This window comes from Dendrobates tinctorius, unplaced genomic scaffold, assembly GCF_039654945.1.
Source record: "Dendrobates tinctorius isolate UK_male_01 unplaced genomic scaffold, ASM3965494v1 ptg000341l, whole genome shotgun sequence".
Lineage (NCBI taxonomy): Eukaryota > Metazoa > Chordata > Amphibia > Anura > Dendrobatidae > Dendrobates > Dendrobates tinctorius.
Genome location: NW_027362007.1, coordinates 2,129,510 through 2,142,012, shown reverse-complemented (window position 1 = coordinate 2,142,012; position 12,503 = coordinate 2,129,510). Strand labels below are relative to the sequence as shown.

At 51.4% G+C, this 12,503-nt stretch overlaps 1 protein-coding gene across 1 annotated transcript in view; it reads left to right on the top strand.

Annotated features, from left to right (window-relative positions):
* Positions 1 to 12,215, top strand: part of GPAM (glycerol-3-phosphate acyltransferase, mitochondrial) — a 45,765-nt gene extending 33,550 nt beyond the window's left edge. The window contains exons 17-21 of the mRNA XM_073562133.1: positions 715 to 792; positions 1,091 to 1,228; positions 3,136 to 3,325; positions 6,189 to 6,247; positions 8,089 to 12,215. Of these exons, the coding sequence (XP_073418234.1) occupies positions 715 to 792; positions 1,091 to 1,228; positions 3,136 to 3,325; positions 6,189 to 6,247; positions 8,089 to 8,205 (582 nt within the window). The 3' untranslated portion in view covers positions 8,206 to 12,215. The remainder of the gene's footprint in view (positions 1 to 714; positions 793 to 1,090; positions 1,229 to 3,135; positions 3,326 to 6,188; positions 6,248 to 8,088) is intronic.
* The last annotated feature ends 288 nt before the right edge of the window (positions 12,216 to 12,503 follow it).

Below are 12,503 nucleotides of genomic sequence, written 5' to 3'. Positions count from 1 at the left end.
TGCTGTGTAGCAGGACTATACAGTGGATGAGTAATACCGCCACGTAGTGCTCATGTAGGAGAAGCATACATTGGTCACATACAGATAATTGGTGCTGTGTAGCAGGACTATACAGTGGATGAGTAATACCGCCACGTAGTGCTCATGTAGGAGAAGCATACATTGGTCACATACAGATAATTGGTGCCGTGTGGCAGGACCATGCAGTGGATGAATAATACCGCCACGTAGTGCTCATGTAGGATCAACCATACATTGGTCACATACAGATAATTGGTGCTGTGTAGCAGGACTATAGAGTGGAAGTAATACCGCCACGTAGTGCTCATGTAGGAGAAGCATACATTATTCACATACAGATAATTGGTGCCGTGTGGCAAGACCATGCAGTGGATGAATAATACCGCCACTTAGTACTCATGTAGGAGAGCCATACATTGGTCACATACAGATAATTGGCGCCGTGTGGCAGGACCATACAGTGGATCAATAATACCGCCACGTAGTGCTCATGTTAGGAGAAGCATACATTGGTCACATACAGATAATTGGCGCCGTGTGGCAGGACCATACAGTGGATGAGTAATACCAACACTTGGTGCCTACGTGGCGGCGCCATACTGTCATCTACAGTGACCAATAATGCCGCCATATGGATACAGAATGTGAAGACCTGAGGAGGCAGATGAATATATCCGTGCTTTTGTCTTTCAGCCTTGTCAGATGTTTTACCAGGTTTGCCATGAGGCCGTCCAGCGGCTGATCACATACGGGGTCCTCCTGGTGGCGGAGGTAATTTGCTTTTGGTCCTGCTATTATGTTCTCTGCTCCAGTCACATCCAGAGCTGCATTTACTGTTCTGCTGAGATCTCGCTCGCACAGTGTCTGTATGGAGCACACGTCGGTGTTGTGCATTGTGGGCTGATGGGATGTATATGGGCTTATTGGTTAGCAGAAGAGTGAATGCAGCTCTGGATGTGACTGGAGTGTAGGGCGTGATTGCACTTGTGGTGAATGGCGGTATTGCATCCAGATATTGCTGGAGACACTGAGTGAACCTGATTTTGGTTTCTTTATTTTTCAATGTAAGGAAGATCAGGAGGACGGGAGCCCGAATCTCACCGAGCCCACCTGGGACAGCAAGATGGCGGACCATGTGAGATGGAGGAGCGACGAGGAGGATGAGGACAGCGATTTTGGAGAGGAGCAAAGAGATCGTTATCTGAAGGTACAAAAAGTGACCTGATTAATAGAGAGGTCTCCTCCAGTGCATTGAGTGCCCCTACAACGCGGACACGGCAGCATACTGCTCCCTAGTGATCATAGCAGGTTCTCTGTCAGGTTACCCCCCCCCTTCTAGTCACATGACGTTCCCACATCCTGGCCCTACTTTCCCTACTAGTCACGGCGGGGTCTGTTTCTAGTCACGTCCTATTGGTCCCTGTAGTCATAGCATCCTTGTGCAGTCATTTTCTGTGCTAGTCACATCAGGCTCACAAACCTACTTACAGTGTGGCTGATTAGTCAGGACATCGCCTTTACTAGTTTTCCCATCCCCCTACTAGTCACAGCAGAGATGACATAATCTGAGTAAAGCCTCCTCCATGTAGCCTTCACCTTCCTGCCCTGCTACTTTTCACATCAGGTTTCCCCATTTTATTGCCACCGTAATTCCCTGTACCCCTCATTAATCACATCAGGATCCCATATCTACTTGCCAATTGCCCTACTAGTCTCAGCAGGCTCCTAAGCAGCACAGTCTTGCCTAGCTATCCCCCCCTCCCTACTAGCTACGTCAGGTTCTTATCACCTCCCCCATTAGTCATAGCAGACCCTTCCATCTAATTACCATCTCCACCATTAATCATAGTAGGCTTCTATATCTTATTATTAGCACCCTTATTAGTCACAGCAGGCTCGTATATATTATTACTAGCACCCCTATTAGTCATAGCAGGCTGCTAAATCTTATTACTAGCTCCTCCATTAGTCAGAACAGGCTCTGATATCTCATTATCACCTCCACTATTAGAGCAGTCTACGATATCTTATTACCATCTCCCCCATTACTCATAGTAGGATCTTATATCTTCTTACTAGCTACCCCATTAGTCAGAGCAGGTTCTGATATATCATTATCATCTTCCTCATCAGTCATAGCAGGCTCTGATATTTATTTGCCATCTCCCCCATTAGTCAGTGCAGGCGCCGATATCTCATTAGCATCTCCCCCATCAGTCATAGCAGGCTCCGATATTTAGTTGTCATCTCCCCCATTAGTCTTGGCAGGCTCCGATATATTACTAGCACCCCTATTAGTCTTGTCAGGCTCCAATATTAAGTTGCCATCTCCCCCATTAGTCATAGCAGGCTCCGCTATCTCATTAACATCTCCCTCATTAGTCAGAGCAGACTCCGATATATTATTACTAGCACCCCTATTAGTCATGGTAGGCTCCGATATTTAGTTGTCATCTCCCCCATTAGTCTTGGCAGGCTCCGATATATTATTACTAGCACCCCTATTAGTCATGGCAGGCTCCGATATTTAGTTTCCATCTCCCCCATCAGTCATAGCAGGCTCCACTATCTCATTACCATCTCCCTCATTAGTCAGAGCAGACTCCGATATATTATTACTAGCACCCCTATTAGTCATGGTAGGCTCCGATATTTAGTTGTCATCTCCCCCATTAGTCTTGGCAGGCTCCGATATATTATTACTAGCACCCCTATTAGTCTTGTCAGGCTCCAATATTAAGTTGCCATCTCTCCCATTAGTCATAGCAGGCTCCGATATATTATTACTAGCACCCCTATTAGTCATGGCAGGCTCCGATACTTAGTTGCCATCTCCCCCATTAGTCAGAGCAGCCTCCGATATCTCATTACCATCTCCCCTATTAGTCATGGCAGGCTCCGATATTTAGTTGCCATCTCCCCCATTAGTCAGAGCAGGCTCCAATATCTCATTACCATCTCCCCCCATCAGTCAGAGCAGGCTCCGATATTTAGTTGCTATCTCCCCCATTAGTCACAGCATGGATTACATAATTTGAGCACATGTCGGCAGCCCTTCATCCTCTCGCTGAGTATTTCCTTCCCATACGGTGACATGACCGGTGTCTGATGTAGGTGAGCCCAGCGCAGGAGCATCGCGGCTTCATCACTTTCCTGCAGAGGCTGCTGGGGCCGATCCTGGAAGCGTACAGCTCCGCCGCCTCCTTCATCCACACCTTCACCGGACCAGTTACAGAACGAGAGTTCACCCAGAGCCTGCACAAATACCTGCTAGCCAGGACGGAGCGGAGAGTTGCCGTCTACAGTAAGTCGCCTTCGTTTTCTAATGTCCATTTGACGCATTTTATTTTTATGTTGTGACTCCATGGCAGTACAAGGAGTATGCAGCAGATGGCGCTCCAGGCCCGGATATGAAGCGTACAGCCCGTATCCTCCTGAAATGCAGTCCTTTATGAAGATAGCCTTCACGTGGTGGCCCCTGCGAGACCCACGATCCATTGGGGCATTGTGCCAAATTTTTGATTACATTTAATTTCAGGGGTTAAATAAAAATAGAAATCCAACAATGGTCTTCAAATGGTCCTATGGTAGGTTTGTGCTTTGTGGCTGGTAGGAGAGATTATTTGACTTCTGTTGGCTGCAGTACCAGATCTGAACTCTAGGGGCAGCATTGTAGTAATTTTTCGGATGTGCAATAAATGGCTCCTCTTCTCTAGTCTCATCAGCCTTGTCAGATCTCCCCATCCTCAGTTATATCATGGTTGTATGTCCTTTATATCGGGCTGTGGGGCCCTCAGAATCCATTGCCTCTAAATATAGGATACTTCATTAAGTAGTCGTTCCCTAATGAATCCATTACATCCAGGTAAAATCTACTCACACGGAGCGGGGAGAGCTTTAAGATAAGAATTTATTATTGGTGGAGGAGGCGAGCCGGCGTCTTCCCATCCCTCTTCGTGTAGGAGGCGGCAAGCCGGCGCCCTCCCGTCCCTCTCCGTGGAGGCGGCGAGCCGGCGCCCTCCCGTCCCTCCGTGGAGGCGGCGAGCCGGCGCCCTCCCGTCCCTCCGTGGAGGCGGCGAGCCGGCGCCCTCCCGTCCCTCCGTGGAGGCGGCGAGCCGGCGCCCTCCCGTCCCTCTTCGTGTAGGAGGCGGCGAGCCGGCGCCCTCCCGTCCCTCTTTGTGTAGGAGGCGGCGAGCCGGCGCCCTCCCGTCCCTCTTCGTGTAGGAGGCGGCGAGCCGGCGCCCTCCCGTCCCTCTTCGTGTAGGAGGCGGCGAGCCGGCGCCCTCCCGTCCCTCTTCGTGTAGGAGGCGGCGAGCCGGCGCCCTCCCGTCCCTCTTCGTGTAGGAGGCGGCGAGCCGGCGCCCTCCCGTCCCTCTTCGTGTAGGAGGCGGCGAGCCGGCGCCCTCCCGTCCCTCTTCGTGTAGGAGGCGGCGAGCCAGCGCCCTCCCGTCCCTCTTCGTGTAGGAGGCGGCGAGCCGGCGCCCTCCCGTCCCTCCGTGGAGGCGGCGAGCCGGCGCCCTCCCGTCCCTCCGTGGAGGCGGCGAGCCGGCGCCCTCCCGTCCCTCCGTGGAGGCGGCGAGCCGGCGCCCTCCCGTCCCTCTTCGTGTAGGAGGCGGCGAGCCGGCGCCCTCCCGTCCCTCTTTGTGTAGGAGGCGGCGAGCCGGCGCCCTCCCGTCCCTCTTCGTGTAGGAGGCGGCGAGCCGGCGCCCTCCCGTCCCTCTTCGTGTAGGAGGCGGCGAGCCGGCGCCCTCCCGTCCCTCTTCGTGTAGGAGGCGGCGAGCCGGCGCCCTCCCGTCCCTCTTCGTGTAGGAGGCGGCGAGCCGGCGCCCTCCCGTCCCTCTTCGTGTAGGAGGCGGCGAGCCGGCGCCCTCCCGTCCCTCTTCGTGTAGGAGGCGGCGAGCCGGCGCCCTCCCGTCCCTCTTCGTGTAGGAGGCGGCGAGCCGGCGCCCTCCCGTCCCTCTTCGTGTAGGAGGCGGCGAGCCGGCGCCCTCCCGTCCCTCTTCGTGTAGGAGGCGGCGAGCCGGCGCCCTCCCGTCCCTCTTCGTGTAGGAGGCGGCGAGCCGGCGCCCTCCCGTCCCTCTTTGTGTAGGAGGCGGCGAGCCGGCGCCCTCCCGTCCCTCTTCGTGTAGGAGGCGGCGAGCCGGCGCCCTCCCGTCCCTCTTCGTGTAGGAGGCGGCGAGCCGGCGCCCTCCCGTCCCTCTTCGTGTAGGAGGCGGCGAGCCGGCGCCCTCCCGTCCCTCTTCGTGTAGGAGGCGGCGAGCCGGCGCCCTCCCGTCCCTCTTCGTGTAGGAGGCGGCGAGCCGGCGCCCTCCCGTCCCTCTTCGTGTAGGAGGCGGCGAGCCGGCGCCCTCCCGTCCCTCTTCGTGTAGGAGGCGGCGAGCCGGCGCCCTCCCGTCCCTCTTCGTGTAGGAGGCGGCGAGCCGGCGCCCTCCCGTCCCTCTTCGTGTAGGAGGCGGCGAGCCGGCGCCCTCCCGTCCCTCTTCGTGTAGGAGGCGGCGAGCCGGCGCCCTCCCGTCCCTCTTCGTGTAGGAGGCGGCGAGCCGGCGCCCTCCCGTCCCTCTTCGTGTAGGAGGCGGCGAGCCGGCGCCCTCCCGTCCCTCTTCGTGTAGGAGGCGGCGAGCCGGCGCCCTCCCGTCCCTCTTCGTGTAGGAGGCGGCGAGCCGGCGCCCTCCCGTCCCTCTTCGTGTAGGAGGCGGCGAGCCGGCGCCCTCCCGTCCCTCTTCGTGTAGGAGGCGGCGAGCCGGCGCCCTCCCGTCCCTCTTCGTGTAGGAGGCGGCGAGCCGGCGCCCTCCCGTCCCTCTTCGTGTAGGAGGCGGCGAGCCGGCGCCCTCCCGTCCCTCTTCGTGTAGGAGGCGGCGAGCCGGCGCCCTCCCGTCCCTCCCCGTGGAGGCGGCGAGCCGGCGCCCTCCCGTCCCTCCTTAATACATTTGAGCAGAAATGTTTGCAGCGGTGGGATGAGCATCTTCACCTACTTGAACACAGGACACTGTATACACAGACGACTGACGAATTTATGATTATATAATTTATTTTAGTTTTCTAGTCTTGTTCAGGCAGTTTCCTTTTCCTCCATGTCGCGCCCTGTTCACACCTCTGTGGCAGCTTCCTCTTTCCAGGATTCCTGATACATTGTATGTGTTCTCATTGTCTTTTTTTTTCCCTCTCAGCTGAAAGCGCCACTTTGTGCCTCGCGAGAAACGCAACGAAGACCTTCGTGGATCTTGGGGTGAGGATTTCCACTTTCCTCCTAAATGTCAATTGTCTCATCTAAACTTAGTTATCGGCTGAAACGTCTGACCCGACGGGCGGTAACCCCCCCCCACACTGCAGCGATCGCCCCGAGCTGAAAGGGAAATAATATCAGGGAATTGAAATTTACAATAAAAGTTTTTTTTTTTTTTTTTTTTTTTATATTTTATTTTTTGCTGTCACTTGTTTCCTTTTCTGTTCTTCCTTTTCGGCTTTTCTCTGTGTCTCATCTTTCCCTCCCGTTGCTCTGCACTGAGGATGGCCGGTCCTCCATCCGCCGCTCGCCTTCCTTTGCCGCCTCAGGACTGATCCCTTTGACCAGCGTGGCCCCCAGGATTGATGAACTCAGGATTTTTTTTTTTTTTTTTTTTACTTCCCCTTTGTTTTTATCTAATGGTAAAATGAAAAAATCCCTGTTTACTATAAAACGTGCTGTGCTGATATGTGGGGGGTCATCCAGAGATATGAGGAGGGGGCAAAGGGAGCAGGAATAAACCACGACATAAGGGCGACGTATCCGCGCCGCGGCGGAGAGGAAGAGCCTTTGAGTAACCGCTGTCATGCAGAGACTAGAGCCGCCGCCTGCCTCGTATCAGACCCCGCACCGGGACCCTCTTCATCTGCCTGCATCATTATTCTCGCTGACCACCTGGCTTATACGGGTTTTACTTTCATCTGAGTTTTCTGAATCCTTGATGTTTTTCCACTGAAGATTTCCCGTCATGGCGGCCGTAGTGGATGTGCGCTCTCACACACTCAGGGGGCTTCTGTTTGGGGATGCGGAGCGCTGCTGCAAGGTCGGAGGTTATAGGTCAGGGTCGTGGCGAGGCTGATGCTGAGGTTGGGTTCACAGAAATGTTCAGATTCTGCACCACAAAGCAAATACATCCGATTTTATGGTACGATGCAGAAAGCTCTGTATATCATAGACTTTATACTCCCAACATTTCTGCCAGTATACTGCCATTCAGTGTGTAAATGATAAAAAATACTGCCATACTGTGTTAATACGATAAACCTACTGCTAGACAGTCTGTACAGTGCATATACTGCCAAACGGTGTGTAAATAGGAGAAACCTACTGCGATACGGTGTGTAAATAGAATTAAAAAATGCTGCTATAGTGCCTAATAAGATAAATATACTGCCATACAGTGTGCAAATAGGATAAACCTACTGCCATACGGTGTGTAAATAGGATAAACCTACTGCCATGCGGTCTGTAAATAGGATAAAACTACTGCTATACGGTGTGAATAGGATAAACACTGCTATACTGGGTAAATAGGATAAACACTGCTATACGGGGTAAATAGGATAAACCTGCTATACGGGGTAAATAGGATAAAACTACTGCCATACAGTGTGCAAATAGGATAAAACTACTGCCATACGGTGTAAACAGGATAAAACTACTGCCATATTGTGTAAATAGGATAAAACTACTGCTATACGGTGTAAATAGAATTAAAAAATGCTGCCATAGTGCCTAATAGGATAAATATACTGTTGTGTAGTGTCCAAAGAATAAATGTATAATGCCACCATACAGTGTGTAAATGGGGTAAAAAACTGCTGTACAGTGTGTAAATAGGATAAAGAATACCTTCATACAATCTGGAAATAAAATTAAAAAAATTCCATAAAGTGTTCATATAATGTTGCCAAAATAAACCTGCCCTTTTGTGTTCCATTAATACCGCCGTGCAGTGCCCACATTATACTGCACATATTTCCTCAGACCAGCCCTGGCGGTCCGCGCCCCCCACACCTCTGACCTCTCCGGCTTATTTTCCGTTTTCTGTTTTTCCTTTCCAGGTTTTCCAAGTTCACAAAGAGAATCGTAATAACGTCTTGGACTTGAGCAGCACGTTCTTACCTCAGAGCTCCCGCCACAAACTGCTGGACTTTATTGTTTCTTTTATGGTGTTGTAGATGAGGGCCGGTGACGACATATGGCGGTACGTCTCGCTCCGGTGACACTACACATCCACAGACAAGTGCCTGCAACATGGAATCCAGGATCTTCCAGCCCCATAAAGCTGTGACTAGTAATCTAAGTAGTGACTTTCTGGGCATACGCCCGGCGCACCACGCGGGGGTCTTACACCTGCAGGATTACCACGCGGGGGTCTTACACCTGCAGGATTACCACGTGGGGGTCTTACACCTGCAGGATTACTACGCGGGTGGTCTTGCACCTGCAGGATTACTACGCGGGTGGTCTTGCACCTGCAGGATTACCACGTGGGGGTGGTCTTGCACCTGCAGGATTACCACGCGGGGGGGGGTCTTGCCCCTGCAGGATTACCACCACGCGGGGGGGGTCTTGCCCCTGCAGGATTACCACCACGCGGGGGGGGTCTTGCCCCTGCAGGATTACCACCACGCGGGGGGGGTCTTGCCCCTGCAGGATTACCACCACGCGGGGGGGGTCTTGCCCCTGCAGGATTACCACCACGCGGGGGGGTCTTGCCCCTGCAGGATTACCACCACACGGGGGGGGGTCTTGCCCCTGCAGGATTACCACCACACGGGGGGGGGTCTTGCCCCTGCAGGATTACCACCACGCGGGGGGGTCTTGCCCCTGCAGGATTACCACCACGCGGGGGGGTCTTGCCCCTGCTGGATTACCACCACGCGGGGGGGGTCTTGCCCCTGCAGGATTACCACCACGCGGGGGGGTCTTGCCCCTGCAGGATTACCACCACGCGGGGGGGTCTTGCCCCTGCAGGATTACCACCACACGGGGGGGGGGGGTCTTGCACCTGCAGGATTGCCACCACGCGGGGGGGTCTTGCACCTGCAGGATTATGTCTTCTATAGTTTTACCTTTAGTGTAATTGCTGTGGTATCTGCCCGTCCAGTCTCCGCTGCAGACCCCCAAATCCCCGCGATCCTGTGAATGTGAGGTTTGATATTTTATATTCTTTATTTGATTCCTGCAAATTAATTTAAATCGTTTGGAACTTTTTTTTTTTTTTCTTTTTTTTTTATACAATTCACTTTAAGTTTCCTGTTTTCGGCTCCTGTTCCTGCAGTAGCTCAGGCGTCTTCGTTATGAGGATCACCACGTGTTTCAGCACTATATTGCGGCACCCTGTGGCTTGTGCCATGTGATGCACGCCGGCCACTATCTAGGGCTACAAAGCTATTATTATGGGGGGGGGGAGGGAGTTTTTTAATGCAACAACAATTTCACAATTAATTTGAATTTAATCTTTTCATTTCGGCGTTAGTAGAAATTGCATGCAAAAAAATGGAAATCCAAGTCTGCAAAAAGTTCTGTTACCTATTTTGGGGGTAGACCTTGTAAATTCTGGAAAAACAAAGTTGAATGTGAAATGACCTGAATTTTTGGCCTCGTGGCTTTTCGGGGCTCCGTTTAGCCTTTTGAACTAATCTGTCTGATAATGATCTGTGTTTTGTGTTCGGAGTTTGTTACATTGTTGTTCCTCTCTTGACACATACAGCTGCGAGCGGCCACTGTGTGCGGCGAGCGGCCACTGTGTGCGTGCAGTGTGTGGCGTCTCTCTCTAGCCGCTGACTGTCGGACTGTTCTAGCTTGTTAGTTGATACGGTTTTTCATGGCGTCTGTGGAGCGTTTCAGATAACTTTCAAGCACAAATGACTGGAGGCAGGCGCCTCATTCCAGTGTTAGCCGCGGACGTACAGGTTCTAGCGCCACAACCTCCATCAATCATTTTGCTTGCTCTTAGTTTTGACATATTGCATTATTGGACTTGAGTCCTACATGTATTTGGCTACGAGTAGATTGTTACGGACAAATATAAATTGCAGAGGCGGACTGGGTCCTCAAAAAAAAAAAAAAGTCCCAGACTTCATTCTAAAGTTTAAAGATATACTGTAAATCTGCATACAGCGTGATCTCCGTAGTAATATATAATTCTGTATGCAGTGAGCTCCCCCTAGTGGTAGCTGTATAAATCTGTATGTAGTGAGCTCCCACTAGTGGTGGCTGTATAAATCTGTATGCAGTGATCTCCCTCTAGTGGTGGCTGTATAAATCTGTATGCAGTGAGCTCCCCCTAGTGGTGGCTGTATAAATCTGTATGTAGTGAGCTCCCCCTAGTGGTGGCTGTATAAATCTGCATGCAGTGATCTCCCCCTAGTGGTGGCTGTATAAATCTGTATGCAGTGAGCTCCCCCTAGTGGTGGCTGTATAAATCTGCATGCAGTTAGCTCCCCCTAGTGGTGGCTGTATAAATCTGCATGCAGTGAGCTCCCCCTAGTGGTGGCTGTATAAATCTGTATACAGTGAGCTCCCTCTAGTGGTGGCTGTATAAATCTGTATGCAGTGAGCTCCCTCTAGCGGTGGCTGTATAAATCTGTATGCAGTGAGCTCCCTCTTGTGGTGGCTGTATAAATCTGTATGCAGTGAGCTCCCTCTTGTGGTGGCTGTATAAATCTGTATGCAGTGAGCTCTCTCTAGTGGTGGCTGTATAAATCTGCATGCAGTGAGCCCCCTCTAGTGGTGGCTGTATAAATCTGTATGCAGTGAGCTCCCTCTAGTGGTGGCTGTATAAATATGCATGTGGTGACTAGAAGCTTTGGGAAATTATAAGCAATAATGCAATTTCAAGAAAGAGGGCTGAGATCCCCCCCCCCAATGCTCAAGGTCCTCTTACTGTACACTGTTGCCAAAATAGTAAAATATGCCTCTGCTGTACAGTATGTGACGCAGTAATGATGATGGTAGTGTTTGTATGGGGGGGGGGGTGTAGACATCTCATTAATTTATGTAGGGTCTGCCTGTATTGACTACTGTCTTATAGGGGAAATCTGAGGGCTGCACAGGAGCCTGTCCGTGTAGGAATCCTTTGGCCGGTGACACGTCCTCGCAACCCTGCAGGACTTTATTTTTGTCGTTTTAGGTTTCATCCGTTGCGCTACCATTAGAATAAATGAATTTTTACCATAGTTGTTGCAGGAGCAGGATCCTTAGGATGACGCTGACGCCAGGCTCCGTGATGCACAAAAACTTTCCGGACTCGGAGATTTTTGGGGTGTATTTGTCTAATCCACTTCTTTATTAATATTTATTTCAAGGGGAATTGTGACAATGAAAACAAGAAGGGCTGGGAAGTTGGGAAACTCTGATCTGACGCGGTAGTGCCCCCAGTACCCTGTGGCCAGTTTGGGTACTGCAGTGTATTGGCTATGCCCTCAATCGGTGTTTGCACCCACCTGACATTACAGAATGAAGCTTTGACGACCTCCGGTTTCCTCAGAGCCTGAGCCCCAACCTCCTGCTCAAGACTCTGACACTTTGTTGACTCTTCACTGATACATTTGTGTGTTGCTATGGAAACCTTTGAGCGCACTGTGATGTTGGCTCTATGGAATGCTGAGAATCTGTAACTGACCAGTGTCACAATGTATCTGCAGAGCATTCACCCTGGAACCTGTAGAGCTTACATCTATCTTGTTTAAATCCCAAGATCCATTATGTCTTCTACTCTAATCACAACCAAAGCTGCAGGTGAATTTTGTGGAAGATGCATATGCACCCCAGATTTCATCTCCTGTGGCCCAACATGTTCTGTACAGACTCTGCTGCAGCAGGGAGCACCAAGAAGAGTCAATAACAGAATGGGGATTGCGGGATTGCAGCTCTGGATGTGACTGAAGCAAAAGACATGATGGATTACAAGTAAGCAGACTGTCTTCAGTGGCAGGAGCACAGACATATGAGGGTCGTGTGCCCTGAGTTACATGGTGCATGATTGTAGCTGATAGATGTGAGTTGCAGACCCAAAGCTTTGTGCGGTGGGCCATGAATGCGGTCCATGTTCGGGTTATCACACCCCTCTGTCCTGGGATATTCCCCGATCCTCCATCTACTGTGTAATGTGTTTCCTCTGGCTGTGGCCCCAAAATGGCCACGTGTAATTTGTTTTTATTTAAACTTATTCTTAAGAAGATTTCACTTTTTTTTTTTTTTGCTCTACATAAATTGTATTCCTTGTGTGATTTACTCTCTCTAGTTCTCCACTCCCTGCTAAAGCTGCGTTTCTGGATAATAGCAGTTATATAGCGACCTGACCTACGACCGCGGCTCTGCAATCCTCTGCTGCGCTCTAAGGTTAGGCGCACATGGAGGTTTTCAGGAGTTTTTTTGTGTCTGCTGAAGACAAATAAAACACGTCAAACTTTTTAAAATAAATCTTTTATTATACAGTCATATGTAAAAGTTTGGGCACCCCTATTAA